Source organism: Phasianus colchicus, chromosome 9, assembly GCF_987193195.1.
Source record: "Phasianus colchicus chromosome 9, bPhaCol1.hap1.1, whole genome shotgun sequence".
NCBI classification, from domain to species: domain Eukaryota; kingdom Metazoa; phylum Chordata; class Aves; order Galliformes; family Phasianidae; genus Phasianus; species Phasianus colchicus.
In genome coordinates this window covers 27193702-27220451 of record NC_143444.1, presented here as the reverse complement: position 1 = coordinate 27220451, position 26750 = coordinate 27193702, and the positions used below count along the sequence as shown (strand labels likewise).

At 39.9% G+C, this 26750-nt stretch overlaps 2 protein-coding genes across 11 annotated transcripts in view; one reads left to right on the top strand and one right to left on the bottom strand.

The window, feature by feature from the left end:
• Window positions 1-26750, bottom strand: part of PODN (podocan) — an 83873-nt gene that overhangs the window by 10009 nt on the left and 47114 nt on the right. For 3 of the 10 annotated variants that reach the window (XR_016469319.1, XR_016469318.1, XR_016469322.1), the window contains exon 13: window positions 9518-9639. The gene's annotated coding sequence lies outside the window, so the exon portion shown is untranslated. Of the gene's footprint in view, window positions 1-6790; window positions 7621-9145; window positions 9640-13597; window positions 13691-16140; window positions 16250-26750 lie in introns of those variants that run through there. The other 7 variants (XR_016469321.1, XR_016469320.1, XR_016469323.1 and 4 more) reach the window with 7 other exon arrangements.
• Window positions 1-26750, top strand: part of SLC1A7 (solute carrier family 1 member 7) — a 44406-nt gene that overhangs the window by 12128 nt on the left and 5528 nt on the right. The window contains exons 3-9 of the mRNA XM_031602742.2: window positions 1732-1947; window positions 12997-13039; window positions 14185-14404; window positions 15798-15897; window positions 16735-16968; window positions 22566-22760; window positions 25873-26007. Of these exons, the coding sequence (XP_031458602.1) occupies window positions 1732-1947; window positions 12997-13039; window positions 14185-14404; window positions 15798-15897; window positions 16735-16968; window positions 22566-22760; window positions 25873-26007 (1143 nt within the window). The remainder of the gene's footprint in view (window positions 1-1731; window positions 1948-12996; window positions 13040-14184; window positions 14405-15797; window positions 15898-16734; window positions 16969-22565; window positions 22761-25872; window positions 26008-26750) is intronic.

The window sequence follows — 26750 nt, the reverse complement described above, 5'->3', positions numbered from 1 at the left end:
TGCATAGCATGCTACCCAATAGCTGCAGATCTGCTTGGTCAGGGCTTTCATACCACTTGTGTCAGTTTTCCTGCATAATATACCTGTCATGAACACTTAAAACAGTTACTGTGGAAAACATCTAGCTAGTTAGAAATCAGTTTATTCTGAGACACATATAATACTTAAATCAGAGCTTTAGAATATTGAGTCTTCCACAGGGAAATGCCAAGGAAGTATCATTGCTGCTACTGTTTTTTAATATGTAGTGTTGTGTTTGTAAACAGAGCCTTACAGGCAGAAAGAAAGGTGAATTTTTATCAAAGAGAAGAAAGAAAATGGCTACAAAAGTGAGAGAGATCAAGATGCTCATTTTCTAAATGATTCATATTACAGTGCAGCCAGCATTTTCCCTTGCTTCAGTGGCATTAACAAAAACTGTCCTACATGAGAGAGTGGCGATGCAGAAAAGCAATGCATTTTCTTAATTAATCTAGCAGAGAGCAGGAACCTGAGCACTAAACCCCATCCATTTGATTTCATTAAAAGTCCTATAAAGGTTAAGCTGCACTTTAGTATTGGCTCTAGACAACCTCACTGAGTAGAGTGAGGTCAAGAAGGTCCCATTCAAGGAGATGCAGCTTAGTACATCACTGTTTATGAGGAAAAGCTTGATAATCTGTTCTGCTTTGATGATAAATCTAGGCAGTGGGGTCACAGCAAATAGTAAATGTAATATTTTATTTCAACTTTAGTTTTCCTGAGATGCATGTTTAGAAGAGTTTACATCAGATTATTCAAAGCTAAATCTTAATTTAAAGCCCCAGGCAACACAGGTGTGATTGGAAACTCACATCTCAGTCTCGGATTACTGGGAAGCAGCAGCAGGGTCTACACCAGAGTAGCAAGGGCAAGTTCAGGCACCAAGCAGTGCCTTAATTTGCCTGTAAAAGAGGGCTAGTGGAGGTTAAACTACATGGCAGAGAGTTATATAGCATGGCTGAGACAAGCTTTGTGAGGCCTCCGACCATCTTTTGGCAATGGTGGAAAGAGCCAAAGGGGAAATAAGAGGTTGAGATCACCACAGCATTTTCTTGAGATGCTGTACCGGCTCATGAAGGAGTCTTCTCTGCTTACAGTACAGTAACAGAGTCTGTCTGCTCCCCAGCATGGCCCCTACTAAAGCAGAAATCTATTGTGGTTTGTATGGGTTTAGAAAAAAGTAAAAGAGTTTTTGTTGTTTTTTTTTTTTTAGGTGAAAAATGAACCGTATGTCAAACCTGCCCCTAAGTATTTTTAACTTTGAAGTCATGGTCTTTCTTCACATGGGAAGGAATGAAAGGGCTGATCAGATTTCTTTCATAGGTCCCTTCCAATCTCTCTACAGTTCTGTGAAGTTATGTGTAGGCTCTGATTGCCTGACTGATTATTGCTATGACTCCTGTGAACTGGGCCATCAAACATAAGGCTGTGTAAAACTGTCCCTCAAGCTTCAGGGAGCAGTCAGTAGGATTTGGTTGCCACGTGTGCAGCCTGAGCTTGCAAGTTCCTTCAGGAAACCAGGATCTCATATGGCACAAAGGAAACATCTTTTTAGATGCACAGGCTACAACTTTGTGTTACTGCAAGCTTCCAAATACGCTGATAGGAAGGCGATCACGCAAGATGCAAATGGAATAATAGGAAATTAGGCTTTCTGTTGCATTGATGTTATGCATAAGGTGCCATGTATTTTGTGTTTTCTTTTCACAGCTTAATGTCTGGGCTAGCAGCCCTGGATGCCAAGACTTCCAGTCGATTGGGTATCATAACTGTCACTTATTACCTGTGGACAACATTTGTAGCTGTGATTGTGGGAATAATTATGGTCTCCATCATCCATCCTGGTGGGGCAGCACAGAAGGAGAGCACTGAGGAGGGTGGAAAGCCCATCATGAGCTCTGCAGATGCACTGCTGGACTTAATCCGGTAACTACATTCATTCTTCCTAGTTTCTGGAGATAATGTTTTGTACATAAATGCCTGAGGAGGAGCTGTGGCCTGAGGATAAGGTCTTAAGCCTTAAAGTCTTCACAGTTTTGCACAGACATCAACTATGACAGGACTATGAGCTGCTCACTCCCTTTTTGCTGTGCTAAAAACCATCCACAGCTGCACTCTCTTTCTACCCCGAGTGTACACTGATGGTTTTTATTCATCCACTGCAGAAATAACCACATTCACTAAATAAATAAATAATAACACAACTGTGGGGAGTGGGCTTTCAGCCTAGATAAACATTACGGGTGAAATCCTGGCTCTGCTGAAGTCAATTGCAAGACTCCTAAATATCTGTGTGGAAGTCTGGATTAAATGTAATGATGTATCTGCTGGTTTGAGCTGGAAAAGCTGATCCTTCAGCTCAGTGATAAATCACTTCCATTCACAGCTGGAGACCATCTTTTCAGGCCCAGATTGGCTTATCTTCTCAATTCATTCATTTCCTCTCAATGTATCAGTTGCACATGTGCACAGAAGTTTGCACAGGAAGCATCTGGTATTCTTCAAAAAAAAAAAAAATGCTAAGTGTACAAGTGGAGTGCATGAATCTTGGCATGGTGATACACGTATTCGCCCTCACTTATTTCAGATATGAAGCCACTTTGAAATTATGACATGTATTATTATTTCTTGTGATGTTATATATGACATTGTCAGGTTTGGAATTTTTGGCAGAGAGGAAGGATGTTGCTAGAAACAGAGGAAGGATGTTGCTAGAAATTGAATTTCTGGAATTTTTGGGTGAGGATTCTGTTTTTAGGAATGGTTTTAATCAGAAGTAAAGCAAAGAACTACTGCAGAGCCTCATCATCATTCTAAACACCTATAACATTAATCAGCGTTCACATTTCTAGAGTACTGATGGTATATGGAGGAATCTGATGAGAGCATAATGTAGCATGTATACAGTATTATTTTGCAGGTAGTGCTTCCCCCACGTATTTGTCTGTTATGTTAAAAAACAATAACAAAACCTCCAGTGTATGTGACACAATTAGGACACTACCACATGATTCTGAAACGGCTCTAAACCTCACATCATCCAGGACATATGTAATCTGATCGACATACTGAATTTACTGCCTCAGAAAATGTACCCACAAGTCAGCCATCTTAACTCTCAACAGAAGTATCTGAAAGGGTTCCATTCAAAAGTGAACCCTCAGAGATGGGGGATGTGATCTGTGGACATGAATCTCCCCTGACATTCTCCTGAATTCAGCCTAGACAGAAAGGCCACTGAATGCAGCAGAATATACACAGTTTTAGCCTTTGCACTGAAAATCTTTAGTGCTGTTGTGGACTTCTTAAGTATCTGAATTATCGTTTTACTCTGATCCAGCTTTAAATCAAATACATCTTCAGTCTCTGGAAGACACCCTTCAACCAGCTAGTTTGCTTTCATACCTGTTCAGGAATCTCCCCTTGCACAACTTGCCCCTCTTCTTTGGCGCTGTGCAAAGATCTAGGCTGAGCACAAGTAATTCAGATGGTAATTTTCAGACTGAAGCTTTGCAGGAGATGCAGTTCTAAAGAACTGTTCACTCTGTAGTTCTTTCTACTGCCACTTTACTACTGGGCTGAGACAGATGTACAAATCTGCCTTAATTATAGTCAAGATTTCTGGTATGAACTCATGAAATCATATTTTCATCCATATTTAAAAATACAAATCCTCAGGCTAACGATCATCATCCTGTTCTCTTTAATGCATCAAAACACCTGGTGTCTTATGAATTTTAATGTATTTATTCTCTGCATTGCTTCTGTGAAGTAGGGAAGAGACATCTTCCTTTCCTACAGCTGGAGAACTGAGATATATGGGAAAAAACACCTCACTGAGGATCATTCAGAAAATGGAATATTTCCCAGAGGAAATATTCCCAGCTTCTATGAGAGCTAGCAGTGTCATGTTCTTGGAATGTGGTTTTTGGGGCATCTCAGTGGAAATAATAGTGAATCAACACAGACTTTTGCCTTCTTTTCTTCCATGTGAATTATTGAAATTAACTCTATACTTTTAGTGGCCTTTTTTCAGTTAAGAAATGAAGGAGAAAGTATTTAAAGGGACAGAAAAAAGGCTGCACTTATAAGAATGATGTCCAATAGAAAACATTTGGTGTGTTTTCTACAAGAACTTATGTCCACCTTACAAATAGAATAGAAAATGCATAGAACTTGAGGGTGAATGTTTGTAAAACAAGATCTGTTACACAGGACTGCACTGTTTACATTAGCAGTTGCTATTTCCACCATGCTCTGTTGTCATTCTCATATACCTTAAATTTATATGGGTGAATTTTATTGCCACTTAAATCACGCTGTTTGCATTTGTCATTGATGGCAAACAAATTTTGGCTGATGAGATAAAGACAAATGATTAAATACTGCAAACAGAATCACAGAATCATAGAATTGCCAGGGTTGGAAGGGACCTCAAGGATCATGAATCTCCAACCCCCCTGCCACACGAAGGGCCACCAACCTTCCCACCTAATGCTAGACCAGGCTGCCCAGAACCCCATCTAATCTGGCCTTGAACACCTCCAGGGATGGGGCATCCACATGCTCTCTGGGCAGCTGTTCCAGCACCTCACCACTCTCTCTGTAAAGAATTTCCCCCGACATCCAACCTAAATCTCCCCTTCCTCAACTTAAAACCATTTCTCTTTGTCCTGCAGTTATCAACCCTTTCAAAGAGTTGATTCCCCTCCCCTCTGTAGGCTCCCTTTAGGTACTGAAAGGCTGCAATGAGGTCACCCCGCAGCCTTCTTTTCTCCAGGCTGAACAAGCCCGGCTCCTTCAGCCTGTCCTCATAGGGGAGGTGCTCCAGTCCCCTGATCATCTCTGTGGCCCTCCTCTGGACCCTCTCCAACAGCTCCCTGTCTTTTTTGTACTGGGGGCTCCACACTTGGACGCAGCACTTCAGATGGAGCCTCACAAGAGCAGAGTAGAGGGGAACAATCACCTCCCTGTCCCTGCTGGCCACCCCTCTTTTGATGGAGCTCAGGATACCATTTGCCTTCCATCCACTTATGGAAACAAATCCAAGCCAAACTGGAGTTTCACCTTCCTTTTTTATATACAGCTTATTGTGTGTGCAAATGGGCACCACAAAACAGTACTGTGAGCCAGTTGATCTCAAAATCTCCAAATAAAACAACTCAGTGAATACAGACAGGATCAAATCACACCTTAACACAAGAGCTCATACACTGTTTACTGGAAGGATAAATCAGAGCAGGTTTACCACTGATTATTCAAGACTGCATCCAGTTTAATAGACTTTGAAGAAAGTACGTGGGGACTCAGTCAGGCTTGCTCACTTTAACCAAAAGTGGTTTTTTCTTTGTTCTGATTTGTGCTGTTGGGTTGTGTAGTTGGTTTTTGTTGTTGTTGTTGTTTGTGTTGTTTTTTTTTTTTTAATGTCCCATTAGTAGTTAGAAGAGATACAAGCACGGTGGAGGATTTATATTTTCATGGGAATCCCAAGCACTGTTAAAATAATTTCCTTTTTCTCTTCTCAAGCTAAGGCCTATTTTATTTTGTATAGAAATTCCATTTCTTCAAAACAGGGCAGGAGAAGTTTGGTATCTGCTGTAGTTACAACGAAGTCCAGGCTGCAAAACCAAGAATCACATTTAAAGAAGTTTGCAGCTGACGACTGAATTGTATATGCAGGCAATAATTTAAGAGTGCCTTAAAAGACTCAGAGTTTAAACTATTCAAGAACTTTTTTTTTAATAGCTTTGATCTACATTCCAGTATATTTTACCAAAAGCCACTGTGTACCTATGGTAGAAATACTCGTCTGTCTCCTGTGGCAAACTAGCATTTTTTAATCATTTCAGTTTTCCAGATTTCTTTTATCTCACAGAAGTCTGATGCCAGCACTGTTCACCACTGTGTGTGACCAGATGTTTTCTTCTAGTTAATTTTTAAGAAGTTCAAGCTGCTTAGAAGCCTGAAGTGCTCTGAAGTCCCTAAATGTATGGTACCTATTTGTCATAAAAGGAAAGCAACATGGAAAAAAGATAATTCCATGATGAAAATGATGCTGGGAAGAGGGACTTTGAAGCAGACAACACATGGGAGCCATGAGTTAAAACTGCATTAGGAAAGCTTCAGCACCAAAAAGGAATAAATTACTCATCCTCCTGAAAATTGGCCTGGACATCTTCTGAAATAAAGGAACATTTTCTATTAGATAAATTTGCTTTCCTGAAACCACAGTGCAAATGTGTTGGCTCTGTCATGCTACTTTTTATATGAATTAACCTTTTCAAGATTCCTAAAGATGTGATGTAGATGGGGACTGGAGCACCTCCGCTATGAAGACAGGCTGAAGGAGCTGGGCTTGTTCAGCCTGGAGAAAAGAAGGCTGCGGGGTGGCCTCATTGCAGCCTTTCAGTACCTAAAGGGAGCCTACAAACAGGAGGGGAATCAACTCTTTGAAAGGGTAGATAACTGCAGGATGAGGGGAAATGGTTTTAAGTTGAGGGAAGGGAGATTTAGGTTGGATGTCAGGGGGAAATTCTTTACAGAGAGAGAGGTGAGGTACTGGAACAGCTGCCCAGAGAGGTTGTGGATGCCCCGTCCCTGGAAGTGTTCAAAGCCAGATTAGATGGGGCCCTGGGCAGCCTGGTCTACCATTAAGTGATGAGGTTGGTGGCCCTGCATGTGGCAGGGGGGTTGGAGATTCATGATCCTTGAGGTCCCTTCCTACCCTGGCCATTCTATGATTCTGTGATTCTGTGATTCTGTGATGTACTTGTGCTTCCACCCCAAAGAATGAGTTTTTCAGAAAGTCGTAGCACTGTTAAAACTATGCCAGCCTTATCTTTCAGAAGAAGCAAGGGAAGGGGGTTCGCCCTTCTGATCCCTTACTGGAACTGAAATGCCATGCAACAGTGTCACCCTCAGGACACGTAAAATGTCTAAGTATTTGACAAACTGATTCCATATTAGTTCGGCCTTGATCTACAAAAAGACGAGCACAACACAATGCCTTAGTTCTGATCAGTGATTTTTGCATTCCATTAGCATCTTCTATCATAATAATAGCACTTTGAGGCTTGTATTTTGCAAAAGCATGCTCTGTGCTTTTAGCCAGGGTAATGAGATTGGTAGTAAGGACTGGCTTCCTAGCAAGGTGGTTGTTGGCACAGTGTGCAAAAGGCAGTTGGATAATGCTCTTGGTAATGTGCTTCAACTTTTGGTTAGCCCTGAAGCGGTCAGGCAGCTGGACTCAATGGTCTTTGTAGATATTTTCCAACTGAACTGTTCTATTTTCTTCCATTCCATTCTACTCCAAATGAGATGATTATTTATGTGCAATCTCCATCTTTCCACGGACCCTGAGATAAGTCTCTTGTTCAGACTTGCCAAAGTAAATTTTGCCCTTGATTTTAGGTGTGCAAACCCCGATGAAGCCCACTGACACCAGCAGGAAGCTATTTCAGATGTATTCCTATACAACTGAGGATAGGATTTGTGGCTCATGTGGTACAGTAACAGCAGTCAAGAGTCTACACACCTGATGATGGAAGTCATGCACAGGAGAGTAAACACAAATGAATCTTTGAGGTTAAGGGAATGTCACTGAAAAAGAAGAGACACCTGACTTCAGATTATAGTAAATAGGAACCACAGTGCTGTTCATTCTTCTGCAGAGTGAATAGCAGAAATATTATAGTCCTCATGTCAGGCTACTCAGACTCCATTTTTACTGTCTCCATATCCTCGCTGTACTGAATACCACCAAAAACCCACTCTTAAAACAATGTTCTTGCAAGCTAAATTAGTTCAAATATGAGAAATACAGTACAGAGGGCAGTGTCCAAAGCTGCTTTATGCCCAACACAAATATAGGCCAGTAAAATATTACCAGGACACATATGTTGCAAAAGCACCCAGTCAGGTGGCTTTAATTCTGCAGCGTGGGAGACTGCAGCCAAAGACTGTCTGGTGTGGCAGGGATTAGGTACTGATAACATCAAAGACTAAGAGCAAAACCAGATTGCTGCTGCAGAGCACAGAGTGCCCCAGAGGGAATGGGTGTTCTGAATCAAGGAAACATCTGCTGTACCTGTGGCTGCTGGCCTAACTTCTTTAAAAAGATCTGCAAAAACCAAGTGCTTTGAATCAACAGATGATGTGGTCAGGACTCCAAATGAGTATTTCAGACATTCAGTAGTATAATTATAACCAGAATTTGGCCTTTTATTTGTAATAGAAGTTTTCCAGAAGCCATCAAACTGTCTATTCCAATAGCTGTATACTTGTGTTTCATGGATAATTTGGATAAATGCATGAGCAAGAAAATAGTCTCACTACCATACTTCTTGGAGTCAGCAACGTTTTGAAGAGAGCAGGAGGGCACTCATGTCCTGGGGGGCACTACCAAAGCATTGCCTGAGCTGAAAAATGATTTTCTAAAACAATTTAGCTTCCTAAAAGAGCAGAAAGTTAAGGGAGCAAAAATGAGTGAGTAATGTTAATTGCTAGATTAATTACTGGGAGACAATGGAGAAGGGAAAAAGGCCTCCCATTAGCAGTGACAAGGTGCTAAATAGTTTTACATGTATTACAAGCTGCACCCTCAGAACAGCTCCTTAGAACCATCCGTGTTTGCTACAAGTCTGCAGGATTTTCTTTAAATTCCATGGCTACCTAATTGCAGAACACCTGTTGCTTTAGTCATGCATGCATGTTTCTAACTGTTGGTATATCCTTGTGCCTGAATCCTCATCTCATACAAAAACAAGGGAAGGATTCCAAAATTTGCTAGTAGAATAGACCAGCCTGTGCATCACAGCAGGATACATTAAGAAGTGTTTAATAGTTCATTCATCTGTATATGCTGATAGCGCAGCAAATACAGGCTAGCAGTGTCATCTGTGCTTCAGTAGTAAGTCTGGTCTATAGAAAGTTCATATTGAAGCTTCATATATATACACTCTTTCAACCTATGTTAAACTCATCTGCTCTGTCTGCCAGAATTCCTGAAGTAGAAGATGCTCTGGGAAGTGCGTCCTCTGTTCTTCCTCAGGACAGATAGAATTTAGCTCTTAATTATTTTACATAACCAAAAGCCACATTTCTCAGTTTCTGTTTTACAGTCATATCCTTGTCTTAGACCTAAATGTACACATGTTCATCACCAATCTCTCTCACTTTTCTTCACTATATATAATTCTCTATTATTGTGTGAAATTATTTTTGTCAAGAATGCCCAATTGTGTCCCTGAGGTTAGAAACAATCAGTTGTGCTTGAGAAATGACTCCTAGATCACTTTATTTCCCACAGTCTTATTTTGTGTTCCGGATTTTATAAGCAATCAGAGAGTAGAACTGGAAATCTAGAAATATTTAATCTGCTTAGCTCTCTTAATTGAATAAACACCAGAGCATTTATAGGTGGTGGCACCAACAATTATTATTTCTTAAGTACTGACTGTGTCTTTAATGCAGCATATGACAGTGATAAACACAGTACCTGTTCTGAGTAAAGGGACAGCTTCACTTTATGATCCTGATACCAGATCCATGTGGGTATAACTTCATCGTTGTGAAGGTAGTAGAGATGTGGCAGGGCTGGTCTGATTTCAAGTTGGATGCCTGTAAGAGAGGAGGACAAATATCAGCATGCAGCAAGGTGTATCTCTACAGCAAGGCTTTGTCAGATGTTTCCCAAGAGGCCTGTCTGAATCCATAAACTCCCACTCATCTCCTGAGTATCTGTGGCTGTTTAATACTTTCTTATTATTTGTTTTTGGTCCATTAGAGTTTTCTTCCACAGATTGCTCCCTTCAGTGTTTTTAATTAACAAAACTAAATTTTGGCTAATACTGGATTTTTTCAATCCAAGTAAACCAGCTTAAAATAAAAAATAAGCTGAAGTTCTGGCAAACACATTCAGGTCAACCATTCACTAGATAAATTGTGTCTCAAAGACTGGATCACAGTACATAATATATTAAAAATTATTGGGAGCATTCCAGGATCCAGAATTATGTGGGTAGTTGTAATTCCTGCAGGATAAAGAATGATAAAGAAATAAAATGCTTTAATCCTCCACAAATTTGTCTTACAGTTAATCTAGCTACTAACTGTATGATATTTCCTTTCTGGAGCAGTCTCAATTTGTTCTTAATTCTTCTAATTAAGACTATAAAGCAGAGATAGAAAGTAGAAATCATCAGCAATTAAATACATATTTCTTTGTAGTGCTGTCTTGTACGTGACATGTAAGACCTAAGCAGGACTGCTCAGTGTGATTCCATTCCTCAGAATAATCCACATCACACAGCAGGTTATGTCACAATAATTACATTATCACTTTGCAATCCCATAGCACTTTATATCTGATCATCACAAATCATAAAAAAGTGCAGTTTAATATTAATGAACTCTCTAACAGTGTAGAAGCAGAATTCCCTTATGAGGCATGCTAAGGCAGTAACAAACTTCTCCCTCTCCCATAAACCTCCTCTCCATCTCTCTTAGGTCCAGCTCCATCCAGCTGTCCTTCAGCTAGTCCCCTGCCTCAGCCAAGGTCCTGGGGCTCAGGCAAAGGGCTGTGTCTGCATCTGATAGGAAAGCGATGCACATCTGGCTGTTGTCTGTATCTTGTTTTGGCTAAAGATTTGACACTTGAACCAGAGAATGATCTGCTTTTATGGAAAGTTTGCAGAGATAACTCAGTGCTTTGCACTGCTGTTACAGAAGTGAAAGCAGTCAGACTTGCAGTAGCGTAGTGAGCACTGCTTGTCACTAACCACATCAGAATCACAGAATCACAGAATCACAGAATTGTAGAGGTTGGAAAGGACCTCCAGAGATCATCGAGTCCAACCCCCCTGCCAAAGCAGGTTCCCTACACCAGGTCACACAAATAGGTGTCCAGGCGGGTCTTGAATATCTCCAGAGAAGGAGACTCCACAACCTCCCTGGGCAGCCTGTTCCAGTGATCACTGGAACACTGCACAGTGAGTGCCTTAAGCTAAATAATTCTAATTAAACAATGGTGTGAGCAAGGGAACTGCATTAATTTAACTAAGTCTTGCTAACTGAACCTTATGACAAGTTGATTATGGGGGAGAGCCTTCTAATCTCATGTCCCTGCAGGACGCAGCCATCATCATGCCTGGGGCTCTTAAGCAGGACAGGTAAAATGTAAGGAGACATTGCCAGTGTACAATCCAGCTTAGAGATGTTTTGATCCCACAGCATCCCACTTCAGGTGGCAAGGGAAGGTCATCCGAGCTGCCTCGCCTCCACTGGCATGAGAAAGGGCCAGAAGTGCTGTGCATCATCATGTGCTCACCTGATATTAATTACTGTGCCCTAAGGCAACAGCCTTACCAAGATGGCAAAGGATGCCTTCACTCAGCTTGTCTGCTCTCACAGAGGGCCAACACTACAACTCATTTTCAGTCTTCTGCTTCAATCATTAGACAGTGCTGCTGATCTGTAATTCAAATTCTTCTTCTTCTGTTCTACTCTGAAAAGATCAATTCCCTGTTTGTAGTAATTGCTCCGTCTGTTGGTACTGAAACAGACTTCACCTCATAATTTGAGGTGTAAGCATGACGTGACATTATCATGACTTAAAACAGTAATAAAAGTGTTTATTTCTAAGCCAGTGCTGCACACACGTGCTGCTGGTGCAAAGAGGAAAACAGATCTGGGAAATGTCTCAGTCTGGCATGCATTTAACTATATGCACAGTTAGCAATTCTCCTTAGAATAACAATAGCCTTTTCACATATGCTTAAGAGTTGTCTTGTCTTGAAGCTTGAGTTGGTCAGAAAACTCAGAAGAATTCAGGAATTACTCTTTTTGCATAAGTTTATGTGAAAACATAGAACTGGGTCGCAGCGTACCACTGTCTTTTGCCTTTAGGTTCAGACATTTGGTGCTGTTGAAAATAAAGCAGTTCTATTAGGACTATTAAGAGTAATCATACAAATATTGATTCCCAAATTTGATTCCCAAGCTACATGCAAATATATGATTTTTCAGTTTTTTTGCTGAAAAAAAAAATTGTTCCTCTTTGAAGCCTGTAGAGGGTGCGCTCTCCATTTCAAATTCGGATTAAATAACTTTCTACAAGGTAATAATCTAGTTCAAACAGAAGTTATAAATTAACTCCAGGTATTATTAGGTGAAATGTTATGGTCTGAGATAAAGTCAGAAAAAATAACAAGAGTCTCCTTTGGAATTAAAAATATTCCCGTTTCACTGCAGATGTCAGAGTGTACGGTCATTATTTTGGGCTATAGTTCAGCTGTCAGCACAGATGAAACTGTTTGCCTCATGTCAGTCTTTTGTTCTGGAGCCTCAGGACAAAACTAAAAATTAGCAGAGACTGTGCAGCTCTAATCTCAATTCTTTTAATCAGGAATCAGATAATCTGTTTGAAATGCAAACTGTTTGTGACCAAACCTCTGCAAAAGCTATACTGCTTAGAAGTTTAGTAATGAAAATGTATCAGGACATACTACTGCTTGTAGGTCTTCTCACAGCATTACTTAAAGTCCCAAAGATTACAGCACCCAAGGATCTCAGGAGTACATCTGTGAACTTTGATTCTTTCTTGAATAGCTCATTATCTAAATAAGCAAGACAAAATACAGAATAAAGAAATATTCTTCTCCCCAGTTAGATGGGGATGGGAGTTACACCATTTATGTTGTCAGTTACAACACAGAGACAGTGGTTGAGCCAGAGACTAAAACTAGAGTTCCTGGGTTTCACTCCAGTATTTAGAAATGAGTCCCAAAACATGAGTTCTGAAGAACTGTCCCCCTGCTGTGCCTTGCTGAGTCAGTCACATCTGTACAGCAGCCTCCTGCAGTGTTCATCTCTTGTTAAGAGATAACTAAGAGATAACTAATATCTCATAGACCTGAGACCCAGTAAACAGAAATTGCCTTCAGTTCCATAGAATTGATTTTATTTGTTCATTTCTAGGAACATGTTTCCAGCCAACCTTGTTGAAGCCACATTCAAGCAGGTAAGTGGCTATTGTTCTTTTACCTCTGAAAAGGTGAGCCAGCATCATAGAAAGATGCACATGATATGTCTTCATAATGAGAATCCAAATGTAGATACTGTGTATTACCTCAGATATTACAAGTACCTTGAGCATTTAAGAATTAAGGAGTTCATTTCCACTAGCCTCAGCAGCCTTGCAGCCTGAGTACAACTGGTAGGTCAGAATTATTTTAATAGTCCAGTAAAGACCAACCTGGAGCTCCCATCTAGAGCAAAGCTGTGGGTTAGGCCATGGATACATTCTTTTGCCATTTCTTTGTCAAGAGAAACCTTTGGGATTTTACATTTTTGCTATAGCATGGCATTCTAAGGTTTGTTTTGAGATACCATGTAACTAGATATTTTACAAACCTCTTTTTACAAATTCTTTTGAGGATCAAGCCTGAGTAGCAAAATGTACAGCAAGTGTTTCAGACTAGTGCTGTGCTATGTCGGCCATACAATAGCCATTTCTCAGAGAGAGGATGAGTTAAGAGATCTTGCCTTGTAATAATACAGCTCTGCTGTTTCCAGACTGGAGCCAGTACACATCCTGGTTGTGCTGGGGAATCTATATGTGGACCCCATTTTCATTCTATTCTTTGCTCTGCTCCTCGAGGGCACTGTACCACTGCATAAAGGAAGAACAGAATACAATATCCATCTAAAGCAACAAAATAATGTATTTAGGAAGAATTTAATTGCTAAATTTGGAATTTGGCCAGAAAATCTTATCCAAAAGTTATGAGTAAGCAAGAGGCATGGCTGTATTTATTTCGTCTGTGGGAATATTTAATGGGAACTCCATGAGGCAAAGAGAAGGGCAATCGAACACCTGGCAACTAATTCCCAATTATGTTCTGCAGGAAAGGAAATACAAGAGAATATCTAAACCAACTCTGTCAGATCATGTGTTTGCTGCACAAGGCTCTGATTTTAGGCAGTTCTGATTCTTGCTTTTCCAAAAATCCAACATTTTCTACACATAGGGCCAGCAGCTGTTATTCTTTTCATGCTGTTCCCCCTAACAGACAGCCTTATTTAACAAAGAACTTATGAAGTCTCTTTTTAACTATTAATTCCTGCTGGGATATTATAGTAAAAAAAACCTTTGTTTTCTTTCAGTACCGCACAAAGAGTATTCCCATCATTAAAGCTAACAAAGCATCATCTGAAAGCACAACTCATCGCATTATAATATATGGAGTCCAAGATGAGAATGGATCCAATGTCCAGAATTTTGCCTTGGACATCACTCCTCCACCTGAAGTGATTTACAAATCAGAACCAGGCACTAGTGATGGCATGAATGTGCTAGGGATTGTCATATTCTCTGCAACAATGGGTAGGTTTCAGACATGTTGGTTTGCAATAATCCAAGAATCCATTTACGAGAAAAAGATGAAGGTTGGGGTGTTGGGTTTCCTGAATAAGAATAACCTACTTCCAGACAAGGTCCGAGGAGAACTAAAGTTCTCCTTAGCAAGCAGTAAATTGTTTTTTGCCTTGGAGTCTTTCCTGCCATTCTCATCCATTCTTAATCACAGTTTTATTACATTATTAGTGTAAAATATAACTATCATTTCCCTGTCTAAGAGGACAGTTCAGATAATAAGCCTCAGAGATATGACGGGTGAGTTTCAGAGGAATAATGTTTAATCAGCTTTAAATTCTGGATCCTGTCTTTTATTGAAACTTCATTATTTTAATTTTTTCATTGTGCAATGCTTATATACCATCTAGTAGCTTATCTCAGTGAACTGGAAGAGCTTCTCTCTAGCTGATTTATTTAGTTTCACTTGCTGAAGAAACACTGTTGCCACGTATGGTATGTTATCTTTGTGAACTAGGAAGAGGGACTTTAACCACTCCCTTAATATGCCCTACTTAACAATGACAAAGGTTATGTTCTGATGATTATTACAGGAAAAAGCTGATACAGTCTTCTTTATCTACTATCTAATTTCTTCTTCGAACTTATCGTGGTCTTCTATGGTCTTCTTGTTCCATAAAACATCTTTGACTGTATTTATTACATTACAGTTCATACAAGCACAAGGGGTCAAAAACCAAGTCCAAAACCAGCAGATCTGTCTCTTTTTAATTTCTCCAGTATGTGGTATTCCATATGCAACACTACTGGAAATTGGCTGTCCATCAGTTTTATATCTTATAGCCAGTTCCCAAAGCACAATGTCACAACCAATGTTCCAGCCAAGAATTATTGGACATGAATGAATTAATTATACATTCTTATTATAATCAAGGACTTCTTAGAAAACCACTCATTGTCTTCACAGAGCTGAATGTATTACTGTTACCATGCCCTAACTCTTGCTGGCCCAGGAATCAAGAGATGGAAGCTGAGAGCTGGCTTCCTCCTGGCTGATGCACAGAATGTACTGCCTCTAGTGCCACGTACATGACAGCCCCAGCTGTTGGGTCAGCCCTGGCTGTAGTAGCTACAAACAAACCTGAGACACTGAGACCTCAAACATGTCAAGTGGATGACAGAGCCCTGTAGGGAGCCAAAGAAAAAGGTTGTGCCTTGCCTCCCCAGTGCTTTGTGTCTGCGTCAGGTGAGATTTTCAGATATATAGTCTATTCCTACTGCACAAACATCTATATTCAGCCAGCTATATCCCACTTAGTTTACCTTGAGTTATAGCAGGGAGGGAAAGCTCTGGGATTTGCATGAAGGCACATGAGAATTTAAACACAAATGTCTACATTTGCAGGTATAATGTTGGGAAGAATGGGAAACAGTGGTGTTCCTTTGGTCAGCTTTTGTCAGTGTTTAAATGAATCTGTCATGAAGATAGTGGCAGTTGCTGTTTGGTAAGTAATAGTGTTAGTAAGCTTTTTTTAAAAAAGAGTAAAAAAATGTTGACAGAAATGGCATAAATATTTCCCATTTTAAGGGAAATAAATGAGAGTGAACAACCCTTAGTTTTGTGGGAATACCCTGTCCCTTAACAGAGGCACCCCATATATCACTCAGCACAGTGTAGCTGGGTGGGTGGGTGGATTATAATACATCCAGCCCACATACAGGAGCACCTCAGGCTAGTACTCGCATACCTTATAGCACAGCTCCACAGAAATTCTCTCCTGGTTTCAGCTTGGTTGAGCTAATGGGACCTCAGGATCTGTACCGCAGCCAACGTACTTCCAGCTAGCTTAGCAGTCTCTGTGAACACAACAGTTCAGAAACTAGGTAGTCTTCTGCCCAGACAGTCCAAGAGCATGTCTACTGCATATTGGTAATTCTCTTATGTCTTCCAAAGACTGCATAAGCATCTACTTAACAGTTTCCAGCTGTCACATCAGGATGAACAGCACAGCAGAGCCTGGGACTCATTCCTTAGCTGCCAAGAAAATGACCTACCTTAAGCTACAAAGTCAGAGTCTTTTTCTGAACCCAAATATTTTAAGTTTATTCCTGACCAGCAATATTACCCCAGGTAAAGGAACAGTAGGAATAGTGCTTCGTGTCTGCTCCTCAGGTGTGGGACAGGGCCTAAGCACATCTGGTCTGACACAACTGAGTCCAGCTGTGTCATTTATGGGCAGATGCTTTTACTACACTGAAAGTGGGATACAGGAGTTTTCCCCCTTATGCTGTTTGGTAGAAGTGAATTATCTCCTGTTAATGACTGTATTTCTTTTTCTCAGGTACTTTCCATTTGGAATTGTGTTTCTAATTGCTGGTAAAATCTTAGAAATGGATGACCCTTCAGCCATTGGGAAGAAACTGGGGTTTTACGCCATTACTGTAGTGTGTGGTCTGGTTGTGCACGGCCTGTTCATTCTGCCAATGATGTACTTCTTTATCACCAAGAAGAATCCTATTGTCTTTATCAGAGGGATTCTTCAAGCCTTGCTTATTGCTCTGGCCACCTCCTCCAGGTATTATCTAGTTTCAGTGTGTGTTTGTGTGTTTGTCAACATTTGGACGCTATGAGTAGAAGCTATTTGACAGTGTTTGTTACATTATTTTCCCTCACCTGAAAAAATATTGAACAAAAATGATTTTTCTTAGAGGACTAGAAAGGTAATGAGGGTGTTTTTCTATAAATACAAATTCTGTGTTTCTACAAAGTTAAAATATATTGAGGGACACAGTTTGTCCAGAATACATTTTTGGAATTGGTAGAGAGCCTCCTAGTTCAGTCATATGGAAACACTTTACACTTTCTACTCTTCTTGGTCTTTGGGTTTGGGTACATTAAGAAAAGACTGTGGTTGCAAGCTGTTGTCCAGCAGTGTAAAGATATTCAGCTGTTCTCAAGGAACAGTATTTTTTACATTCCTTTTAGGGAAAGTGTACAACAAACTTCAACCATAGCTGAACAGTGAAATGGGAAACAGCTCATGAACTGGTTAAGAAAAAGAGCACCAATGTGGACCAATTTGTGCATGAAAGGTCCTTGAAAGGCCTGGAATTGACTATCATGGAGCATAAGACATGAAGGACAACACAAACCACGTTTCCACATAGCTGATATAACAAAAAGACAGCATTGTCACATCTGTGGCTGGAGGCTTGTTACTCTGAAATTAAGAGCAGCTGTACCTATCAATATATGGTACAAGTGGCTTTTATTAGTAGCAGTACAAGGTACTCAAGGGACAGTGCAAAAGAGAAAACTGAAGTAGTGCCAGACCTGTGCCAGACTTGGGAAGAGAGCCTAAAACATTCATCCCTACTCCACCGGCCTGATTGGGCTCATTATTTCCTTATAGTTCCAATGAGGTCCAATAAGGTAATGTGTGGGAGGAAGCACGTATGCAGATGGTTGTTTCTCTCGTGAATATACTTACATTAAGGCAAGAGTAAGCAGAGCAGAAGGAATGTATAGGCATTAAGTGAAAGGAGAGGAGGGAGTGATTATTTCAGCACAGTTGTAATGTATTGGCTTTCCAGCATGTGTCACTTTACAGGGTGTTTTCGTATTTAATAGTTTGCTCCAAACTGACCTATAAAGGGAAGCATGCTGAGAAACACAAAGTCAAGAATAAATTATGTGCTGGGTGGTGTTTTAAACTCTAATTAGGCTTATATAACTAAGGCAGGCTGTTTTATTAGACCTTGAAGTTTGATGTCGTCACATCCCCACATTCAAATAAGATGTTAATTTTACTTTCAAAGATGTTATTGTTGGAAAAGGTTCTTTACTCTCATATTTGACACACTTGACTATCTGCCCTCCTCCTCTAGGAATTCTTGGAGTTCTGTTTCTGAAGGTGCTCTATTGTAGGCAACCCTGGCTTTTTCTCTGTGCTATTTCATTAATTTTCTTTTTCTAGAAAGGAATAAGGAAATAGAGATATTTTTTCTAGGAAAAAAATATTTTTCTTTAAAAATCTAATCTGAATTTTTCTGTTTTTAGGGAACAAAAAGAGAAAACTGTTCCTCCTTTATCAGCTATACAAGAGTTTGTCCTTTTTTTTTTTCCCTAGTTTAGTCAGCTCACTTTTTCATTCCATTATCAAGTATGGTTTAGTTAAAACTGGATTCCTTTTCTTAATTTTCCTTATTTTGCACCATAATTGCAATTTGATTTTATAACCAATTAACTAATCTAGGGGTCTTTTAGGGCTTGTGCTCTTTTAAATAGCTGTCTCCTATCAAAGCAGGTCACAGCTTCTTTATTGGACCTTATCTCCACGCTGTGCCTCTTGTTTGAGTGTCAAATCCCTCGACATACACAGAGTGCTTTCTTTGTGGTTTATAATATATTCAGGTCCAGGTTAGTTATGGTATATTTGAAAGCTGGAAATGTTCTGATGCTATGAGCGTTAGTCATAGTGATAAAACAAAAAGTCAGATGTGATATAGTAACCAAAATACACAACTGAATCTACAAAGCTTTGCAGGGTTTTGATTCCCTTGCTCTACATGAGTGCCAGAGTTATATTACAACTTGGAGAAAGTCGGAGTTGGTTTGGCGATTTTTAGATCAGTTATTTTTTCTCTTGATTGTTTGCAGTAGTATAAGGAAAGAACATGCATGCCCTCTAGCAAGTGTAAGCTGGCCCTTCTAAAAGACTTCCATATCACAGTGATCATCAAAGCTTAACATTTAGGCAGCATTCAATCACTTAGAACCCCCCATATCCATTTAGGAGCTCAGCTCCTCATGGGCAGAGTTTGGCTCCAAGGGAAGTTCCCAGAAAAACCAGTGTGAAGTACTCAGCAGGCACCAGACAGAGCTTCAAATTTTGGGAAAAGCTCTGGCAGCAGCCAGAAGCTCAGGCTGTCAGCAGCCACCAGCAGGACTTGCTACCAGAAGGGATTTGCTATCTCTACTGGCAGAAGCTACCACCAAAGTTAAAGAGAGCCCCAAGGAATGACTCTGAAATTCCAGGTTTGAGGCTCAGACACTTTTGATTAATTTAATGTTTTCCTCTTTTTACCAGTGTGTATATTTTGTAAATCCATATAGGCCCAACGTGGATTTTAATGTTTTGCTTCTCAAATAGCTTTTCTTGTCTAGAGATGGCTGAACTTTTCACCTTCATTACACTGAAAGGAATGGATACTGCACATAACTGAGCTTTTGCCAAAAGAACATGCACAAAGGCACAAGTAATTGGGTCTGGACAGGGGAGCTGCTTCTCCCAATAGTCAACACATCTGTATTCAGTTAAATAATACTTGCCACGGGGGCATTATATAACACTCATCATGTGGGTATTGGATTTTCAGATCATCTAAGAGGAGAACAAAGAGCTGGTTTTAAGTATACTGATAGGTTTCTTGCAGATGTTTCTCTGTCAGCTCATGTCTACATCTAAAGTTAGAAAGAAAACCACAAATCAGTGTTCTGGTACTCATTCCAGTTAGTCTGCACCTGTGGAAAGCTTTCTTTCTAGGCTAAAAGTCAAACTGCATGGGGGAAAAACAGTACCATGTGCAAAACCCAAGAATGTAACACAAGGGAACCTGAGAACCACTTAACAGTCATCTTGTGGCAGTGATTTCATTGGATCTGCACTTTATTTCAACCCATTTTCCCCTCAGTGAAAGTTTCTGTATAGCCATGAATTTTAGACCTGCCACTTTCTTCCCCCCACATTAACCCTGATCTTGTCACCTCTGCATTAAAAAAGCAGTATTTGGCCCACAAACAAAAATTCCTCCTGTTTTTTAGCTTTCCTCATTCCAATGGTATGAGGGAGTTTTCTTTTTCTAGGTCATCTTTCCATACCATTAATGGATTAAATCAGCATCTTCTCAGTGGTACATCTCATCAAAAGAAGCAATTTTCATCTTCTCTGAAGACAAACAATAAAACATGACTCGTTCAAGGGTTTTGCTGCTTATGAAACACTCAGATCTTGGCTATTGCACAGTGTAAATTAAAGGCAGATTTAGCGAAAGGGGGAGATGAGATCAGTTTGTTGATTTTTTGGAGCAAATATCAAAATGCATTTGAATGATAAGATAAACAGAGCAGACTGAACAGCTGTTCTTCCACAGTGACTAGCTGTCTTTGTGCCTCACACCACTAAGAGCTTGGACTGATCCAGCATTAGCTTATGTTCAGTCCCTCCAGCTGCAGCATTTTATCCAAAACAAAATTGAGATAAGACTCTAAAAATGTATTTTTAATTGTTAGAGTTAGCATGGGGAGAAGACAGCTCTCTGAGCTGAAAGCTTTAGGAAAGTTTTAAAAGACTTAGCAGATTAAGATCAGTGCTTTAGAGTATTTTTTCTCCAAATAAATGTTACATGTCAGGCCTTCATGGTTCTGCCACTCTGTTTACTACTGGATAAAGCTGCTTTCAAGCACACAAAGTTCAGTTAATTTAACTGGATAGACAAATTAGTGTATATCTATTAAATGGTTTTTTTTTTTTTCTTCAGCCATTGAAATCATGTGTGACTATAACTCAAAAATGATAGTAGAAAGCTTTTTGTTTTTTCTTTGCTACTACTTGTGATTAACCAGAGCCAAACCCTTAAATATGGGAATTCTTTCAGTAGCAACAGTTAGGACAGACACTCTGCTAACTCTGAGATCTGAATTTGAGTGACACTGTATAGAACAGTTGTGTGTGCTAGGGCACCAGGATTTTCTGTTCTGCATAATCTGCATTACCTGCATTACTGCTTATTTTATAAATAGTTTATGATAAACTACATATAGAGAAATTCAGCCATTCACAAATGAATGTGTAAAAAAAAAAAAAGCAAATGCATGCCTAAGAGAGAAATGACATGCAGTGTGTAGTTTGAGGTGTTATGCTTTGCTCTGTTTGATTTTCAAAGTAAATATTGATTAAGTATTAGGACTGCCAGTATGAAAAAGTTGAACATAACCCACTTCCCAGGGGCAAACAGATTTATTTGATTCCTTGTCCTTTATGTTTGTTTACACATCTAATGAATTTCTTTTGCCTAGACATTCAGGGCAGGGATTGTAGTAAATCATAGAATCACAGAATCATAGAATGGCCTGGGTTGAAAAGGACCACAGTGATTAAATCATTCACCAGTCAGGCATGATAAAGCTAGGGAAAACAGAAAGATTGCATTGGAAGCATCCTGTCACAAACCTTTCTTGGTCCTTCTGCATTTCTATTGCAGGAAGCTACTTTTCCTTTCCAAACACTAACTGTGCTTTTCCTCAAACAACAGCTTGCACAAATACAAAATGACAACTCCTACTCAAGGAAACATTTTGCTAATGCATTCCTGAAACTCTGGAGTTATGGGAGTTACTAAGGCTTTCAGAACCTCTTGTGACTTCGTATATCAAATGTAATATCTGAGAATAATTTGTCGATCAAATGTGTGGGTTTTTTTCCCATGAAGAACAGATAATGGCCACTGTAAGACAGCAGAGGTAAATTACTGATCTGATGCTCATAACACAGTGATTTAGCAACTCAGACTGTGCATAGTAGTGGGAAGACACCAGGCAAGTAGCTCACAAGAGGGCAGAAAATTTGCCCCCAGATTATTTCTCTCTTTTAAGAAATAACTTTAAAGTATTTATGTAGCATTTCCTTGCCATGAGTGAAGAGCCTTTCTTAGTGTGTACTTTTCTTAGCTTATGGCTACTCTTGCTGCTCAAAATTGGCTTTCTATTTCAGAAAGCCTGGAGAGAAACCCTTAAAAAACAATGCACATTAGTTTTCAAAGGTTTTAATAATAAGCTGTGGGGGTGTTTTCTCTATCTCGTATTTGAGTGTACAACACTACCTCTGCAGGATTTCTGTCCCTTTTCTTCAGAAAGAGGGAAAAAAAGAATTACATTTTAATTTTTTGGAAAGCAGAATTTGCAGATAACTCTAGCATGTGTATGTGCAACTAGATTCATCCCCCAGTACTCAAGCAAATGAGTTACAGTGCAAGTGAGTCACATGTGCAGACCAAGGAGTACAAAGGAGTCCTCAGTGCAGAATTTACCCTTTTTGGAGAAGGTTTTCTACAATTCATTCTGTTCCCCAGAAAGAATAATAATTTTGGTGTATTTCTGTCCACTGTGTTGCAGTTCAGCCACGCTGCCTATCACATTCAAGTGCTTGCTGGAGAACAACCACGTGGACAGAAGGATTGCAAGGTTCGTGCTGCCTGTGGGAGCCACCATCAACATGGATGGGACTGCACTCTATGAAGCAGTGGCTGCCATCTTCATTGCACAAGTAAACAACTATGAGCTGGATTTTGGGCAAATTATTACTATAAGGTATAAGCCTCAAATTCCACACACCCAGATTTGCTTGTCTAGATGAGTGTGATGTTCTTATGATTCTTGTGTCTAGAAATGTTCAGGACAAAACTCATGTTCACAATTTTTGAAGCACTTATTTCTCATAGGACAGCCATTTTTAAGTGGAGATGTGGAGCCATTTTAATGTGGAGATCAGGAAGTGTAGACGGGGAAATTGTACTGGTACCTTTTAAAAGAAGCACACTGACATCAGCAAATAGCAGGTTTGAGAATATTTATCTAGTTTTTACCTTTAGGCACACCCATCATTTACTGAAATTGGCACATTCTATTATTATTATTGGTGTTGAAAATAATATTTTAAACTTCAGAATAGTTTTCACTTTAGTTTGTATCTTTGCATAAGAAGAAGGTGTTAAAAAAAAAGAAGCTAAAAGCCCTGTATCAGATACAGGGAATAATGGGTGTTGGGAAGCTCTGTCAAGACTTGGGAGTGTGGGGCCAGGGAAGGAAGAAGGATGCTACTCTCAGGTCAGGTTTTCATCAAAACAGCACTCAGATATTTTTTAGATATCTTCTCTGCTGCTTGTCAAAGCAGAAGCCTTCATGAACAGCCATGCCGTCAGTGTGTGCTATAGCTGCATACTGCTGTCCTTGAAAGGTTGGTAATGGATCCAAAAGAAAAGATCCAGCTGAACAATTATTGCCATAATAACTCCAGTGACTTCCAAAGAATGCCTCAGGGACTGAAACCTGTAGGTTTCCAGATGATTAGAAAAACACTCTTCACAGTCAGAGCCTTGTGTAACACATTTGAGATCGGCTTACTTACCCACCCAGTGACCTCATCACTGTCTTATTTACTCTGCTGGGCCTTGTCCATCCTCTGCTGGATTTGAAAAGCTTCATGACAAAAAGGAAGAAGTCCTGAAACCAGCCCCAGATGACAGCTGGAGCTTGCTGATGGACTTCTGGCAAGATCTGCTTACAGTTAGCAGAAGAAATAAATTGTGCCCATGTGAGCTCTTGCTTTGGGTTGTCTCTCCTTCTCACTAAAAATTATTGGAATGCTCCTGTACTAACATTTAGTCTTTTGTGATTTTGAATTTGGGGATTTTTTTAGACTGTGGTCCCAAAATATGGCTCAAACTATGGGCAGACATTACCTGAATTTTGAAGCAGAGAATGGTGATTTTAAAAATTAGGAAGGAGGAAGGAGGATGATGGTAAATGGCAAGAAGGTAAGTTCTAACTCTTACTTAGCAGAACCCTCTTTTATCTTTTTATTTTCACTGCCTATATTAAGTGCTGATATGTAACAACCAAAAAAATATAGTGAGTGTGAAGATAGTAAAAGGAAAATGCAAATTAAGATTAGAAAAATCCCCCCCAAAAAGGAAAAGAAAGAAAAAAGCTGGGTTACAAAAGAAGAGAAAATAGGAATTCACAGTGGATTCAGTACCTAAAGAATATCCGAAGCCCAGTTTTAACTATGGGCAAAACTTTCCCTAAATCCAGATATTCTAGGAGGTGGAGAGTTGAAATTCAAATACTGGATGCCAGGATAATTTTGTTTAAAGTTAGAAAAATAATCAGCCTATTCTGCTCACAGTTTATAAAATCCAGGTTGGCAGTTTATGTCAGTGGGATTATACAAACCTAGACGTGGCAGAAAAAGAGAATAAAGATCACATTCTTATCAGCTGAGCCATTCAGTGGAAGAAACATCTATATTAAGGTCAAAATACAGTAGCGAAGCAGACGAGCTTGCCTATACAATGTTGCATAAACATTCTTATTTTTGCTCCCTATCAGAAGACATTATTTCCTGAACTGACCTGGGAGGCAGAAGCAGTTCTAATCAGCAAGCAAGTTTAGAGCCATTTTCATTATTTATATTCATTATACTTATCTCTTACACAGCCACTGAGCTTCAGTACCTTCCTTCCTATCTATACTATGCCTACTAAAATGCTGTTAAGATGCTAACTTTTTCAAAATTCGGTTTTAAATCTGTCTCTTCCCCCATCACACACACACACACAAATGTATTTATTTCAGGGAAGGGCTCTAGTTACAAATACTTATGGTGCTCTACTGGTACACTGTATGGCTGTGAGCAAGATATTAGATATCTCTCTGTCTCAGTTTCCATACGGGTGAATACTGTTATGCTCATTTTCCATCAAAGAAGGCTGACGAGACTTAGGTGCTTGCCAAAAGCTCTGAAGTTCTGGATCTATGAATGCAGTGGATTATCACCATATATACTTTATGTCATCCATTTACAATAGTCAAAATTCATTTTTCGTCTCTCTGCTGGATGGCCTGGTTCTTGGAAGTGGCCATATAGGAGGGAATGAATATATGCAGTCACTTTTGTTCCTGGAAAAAGGAATGAAATCCATCCCCTAAAGATAGCATTATGAAGTAAATGTTAGGCCCACCAGGTCCACTCTTGCTCTGGTCTCCCATTCATTTCTGCTTGCCTGGCTGAAAAAATGGTGTGAAGGTCAAGTAAAAATACTTTCCTGAAACTGAAGAGGTACAGTCACAGTTGTGCTTGCTTCGCATTTAGATCCAAGTATGCAAAGCCACGTGCTATGCAAGCTTCACCCTTGGCCCAGCCTCTTTACCCTTGGCCTAGCTTCTGTGTGATGGACTGACATAAAAGTCCTTCACTGCTGCCAGCACAGGATTTGCCTGGCACAGGAGCCATGAGTGATGACTCAGAGAAGTCTGCAGAGAGCTCTTCTGCTGAGGCTGAAAGCATGGGGAGCAGCACTGGCAGGCTCCTGGTGACATGACCCACCAGAGCTGACATCACTCAGAAGCCACAGCCCGGCAGCCTCCTTTCTCCTCACTTGCAAGGTTAAGGGAGAACATAGAACTTCCTTACCAAAGGAAGGGCTGCAAACCTAAAGGATGAGAATTTAGCACTGGGCAGTGCTAAATTGAAGAGGTTTGTCTTGTCCTTGTTCTATGAGCTTGCTTCTGTACACCAAACACCAGCATGTGACTTGTAGAACAAGGACTGGTTTATGAAAGGTCCTGTAGAAACATGGTTTTGTTTCTTGCAGAGCAATCCATCGCTGGTAAAGCTTATTCCTTTCTCTCTTTGTTAAAGCATCACAGCGACAGCTGCCAGCATAGGAGCTGCTGGTATCCCCCAGGCTGGCCTGGTGACAATGGTCATTGTCCTGACCTCAGTTGGACTCCCAACGGATGACATCACACTGATCATTGCTGTTGACTGGGCACTGTAAGTAACATTAAGCTTCTGAGGCTTCCAGTGTGGCAGCATTGCTAAAAAGCCAAATGTTCTCCAAGGGTATTAATATGAATATACCTAAAAGGCATGGGAAGTACATATTTTGGACAAGGATGAGGAGCCAACACTCCTAGGAAATGTGTTTTGCCAGGGCTGGTTTCAGTGCAGAAGTTACTTTGCTGGATTCCTAATCACTGAGGATTTGCAGCAGAAACAGAAGCTGAAACTTGATGTATTCAGAATAGAAGGGATTCCTGTTACCCATGAGAAGAAGCAACTTAAAAATTCATAATAGGTGATTTATTTGGACACTTATCTTGTTATGTCAATGTCCATAAACAAATAAACATATTTTGAATAGTCTAGGAAGATGATTGATTGGTAAAATACTGGTTCCTAGCTCAATGGTATTTCAAATAATTACATGACTAGCAAATGTATTCACAAAGAAACAGTCCTTTTCTAAAAAAAAATTATCTGTGTGAAATATATTTCCATTACCAATCTTAATGCAGTGAAGTTATGTCAGAGTTCTGTATAAAAATGTATCTCAAGTCCATTCTGTTATGGTGCCCATTTTGTTCAACTGCAAGTCACTGCATTTTTCTACAAAGAACTGTGAGAAGGAATTACTAACCTTCCTGTCCATGGTAATTGAATATTATTGTTGCTAATAGGAATATGAGAATTGTGTTGTTTGCATATTCTGTGACACACTTTATTTTACAAATATC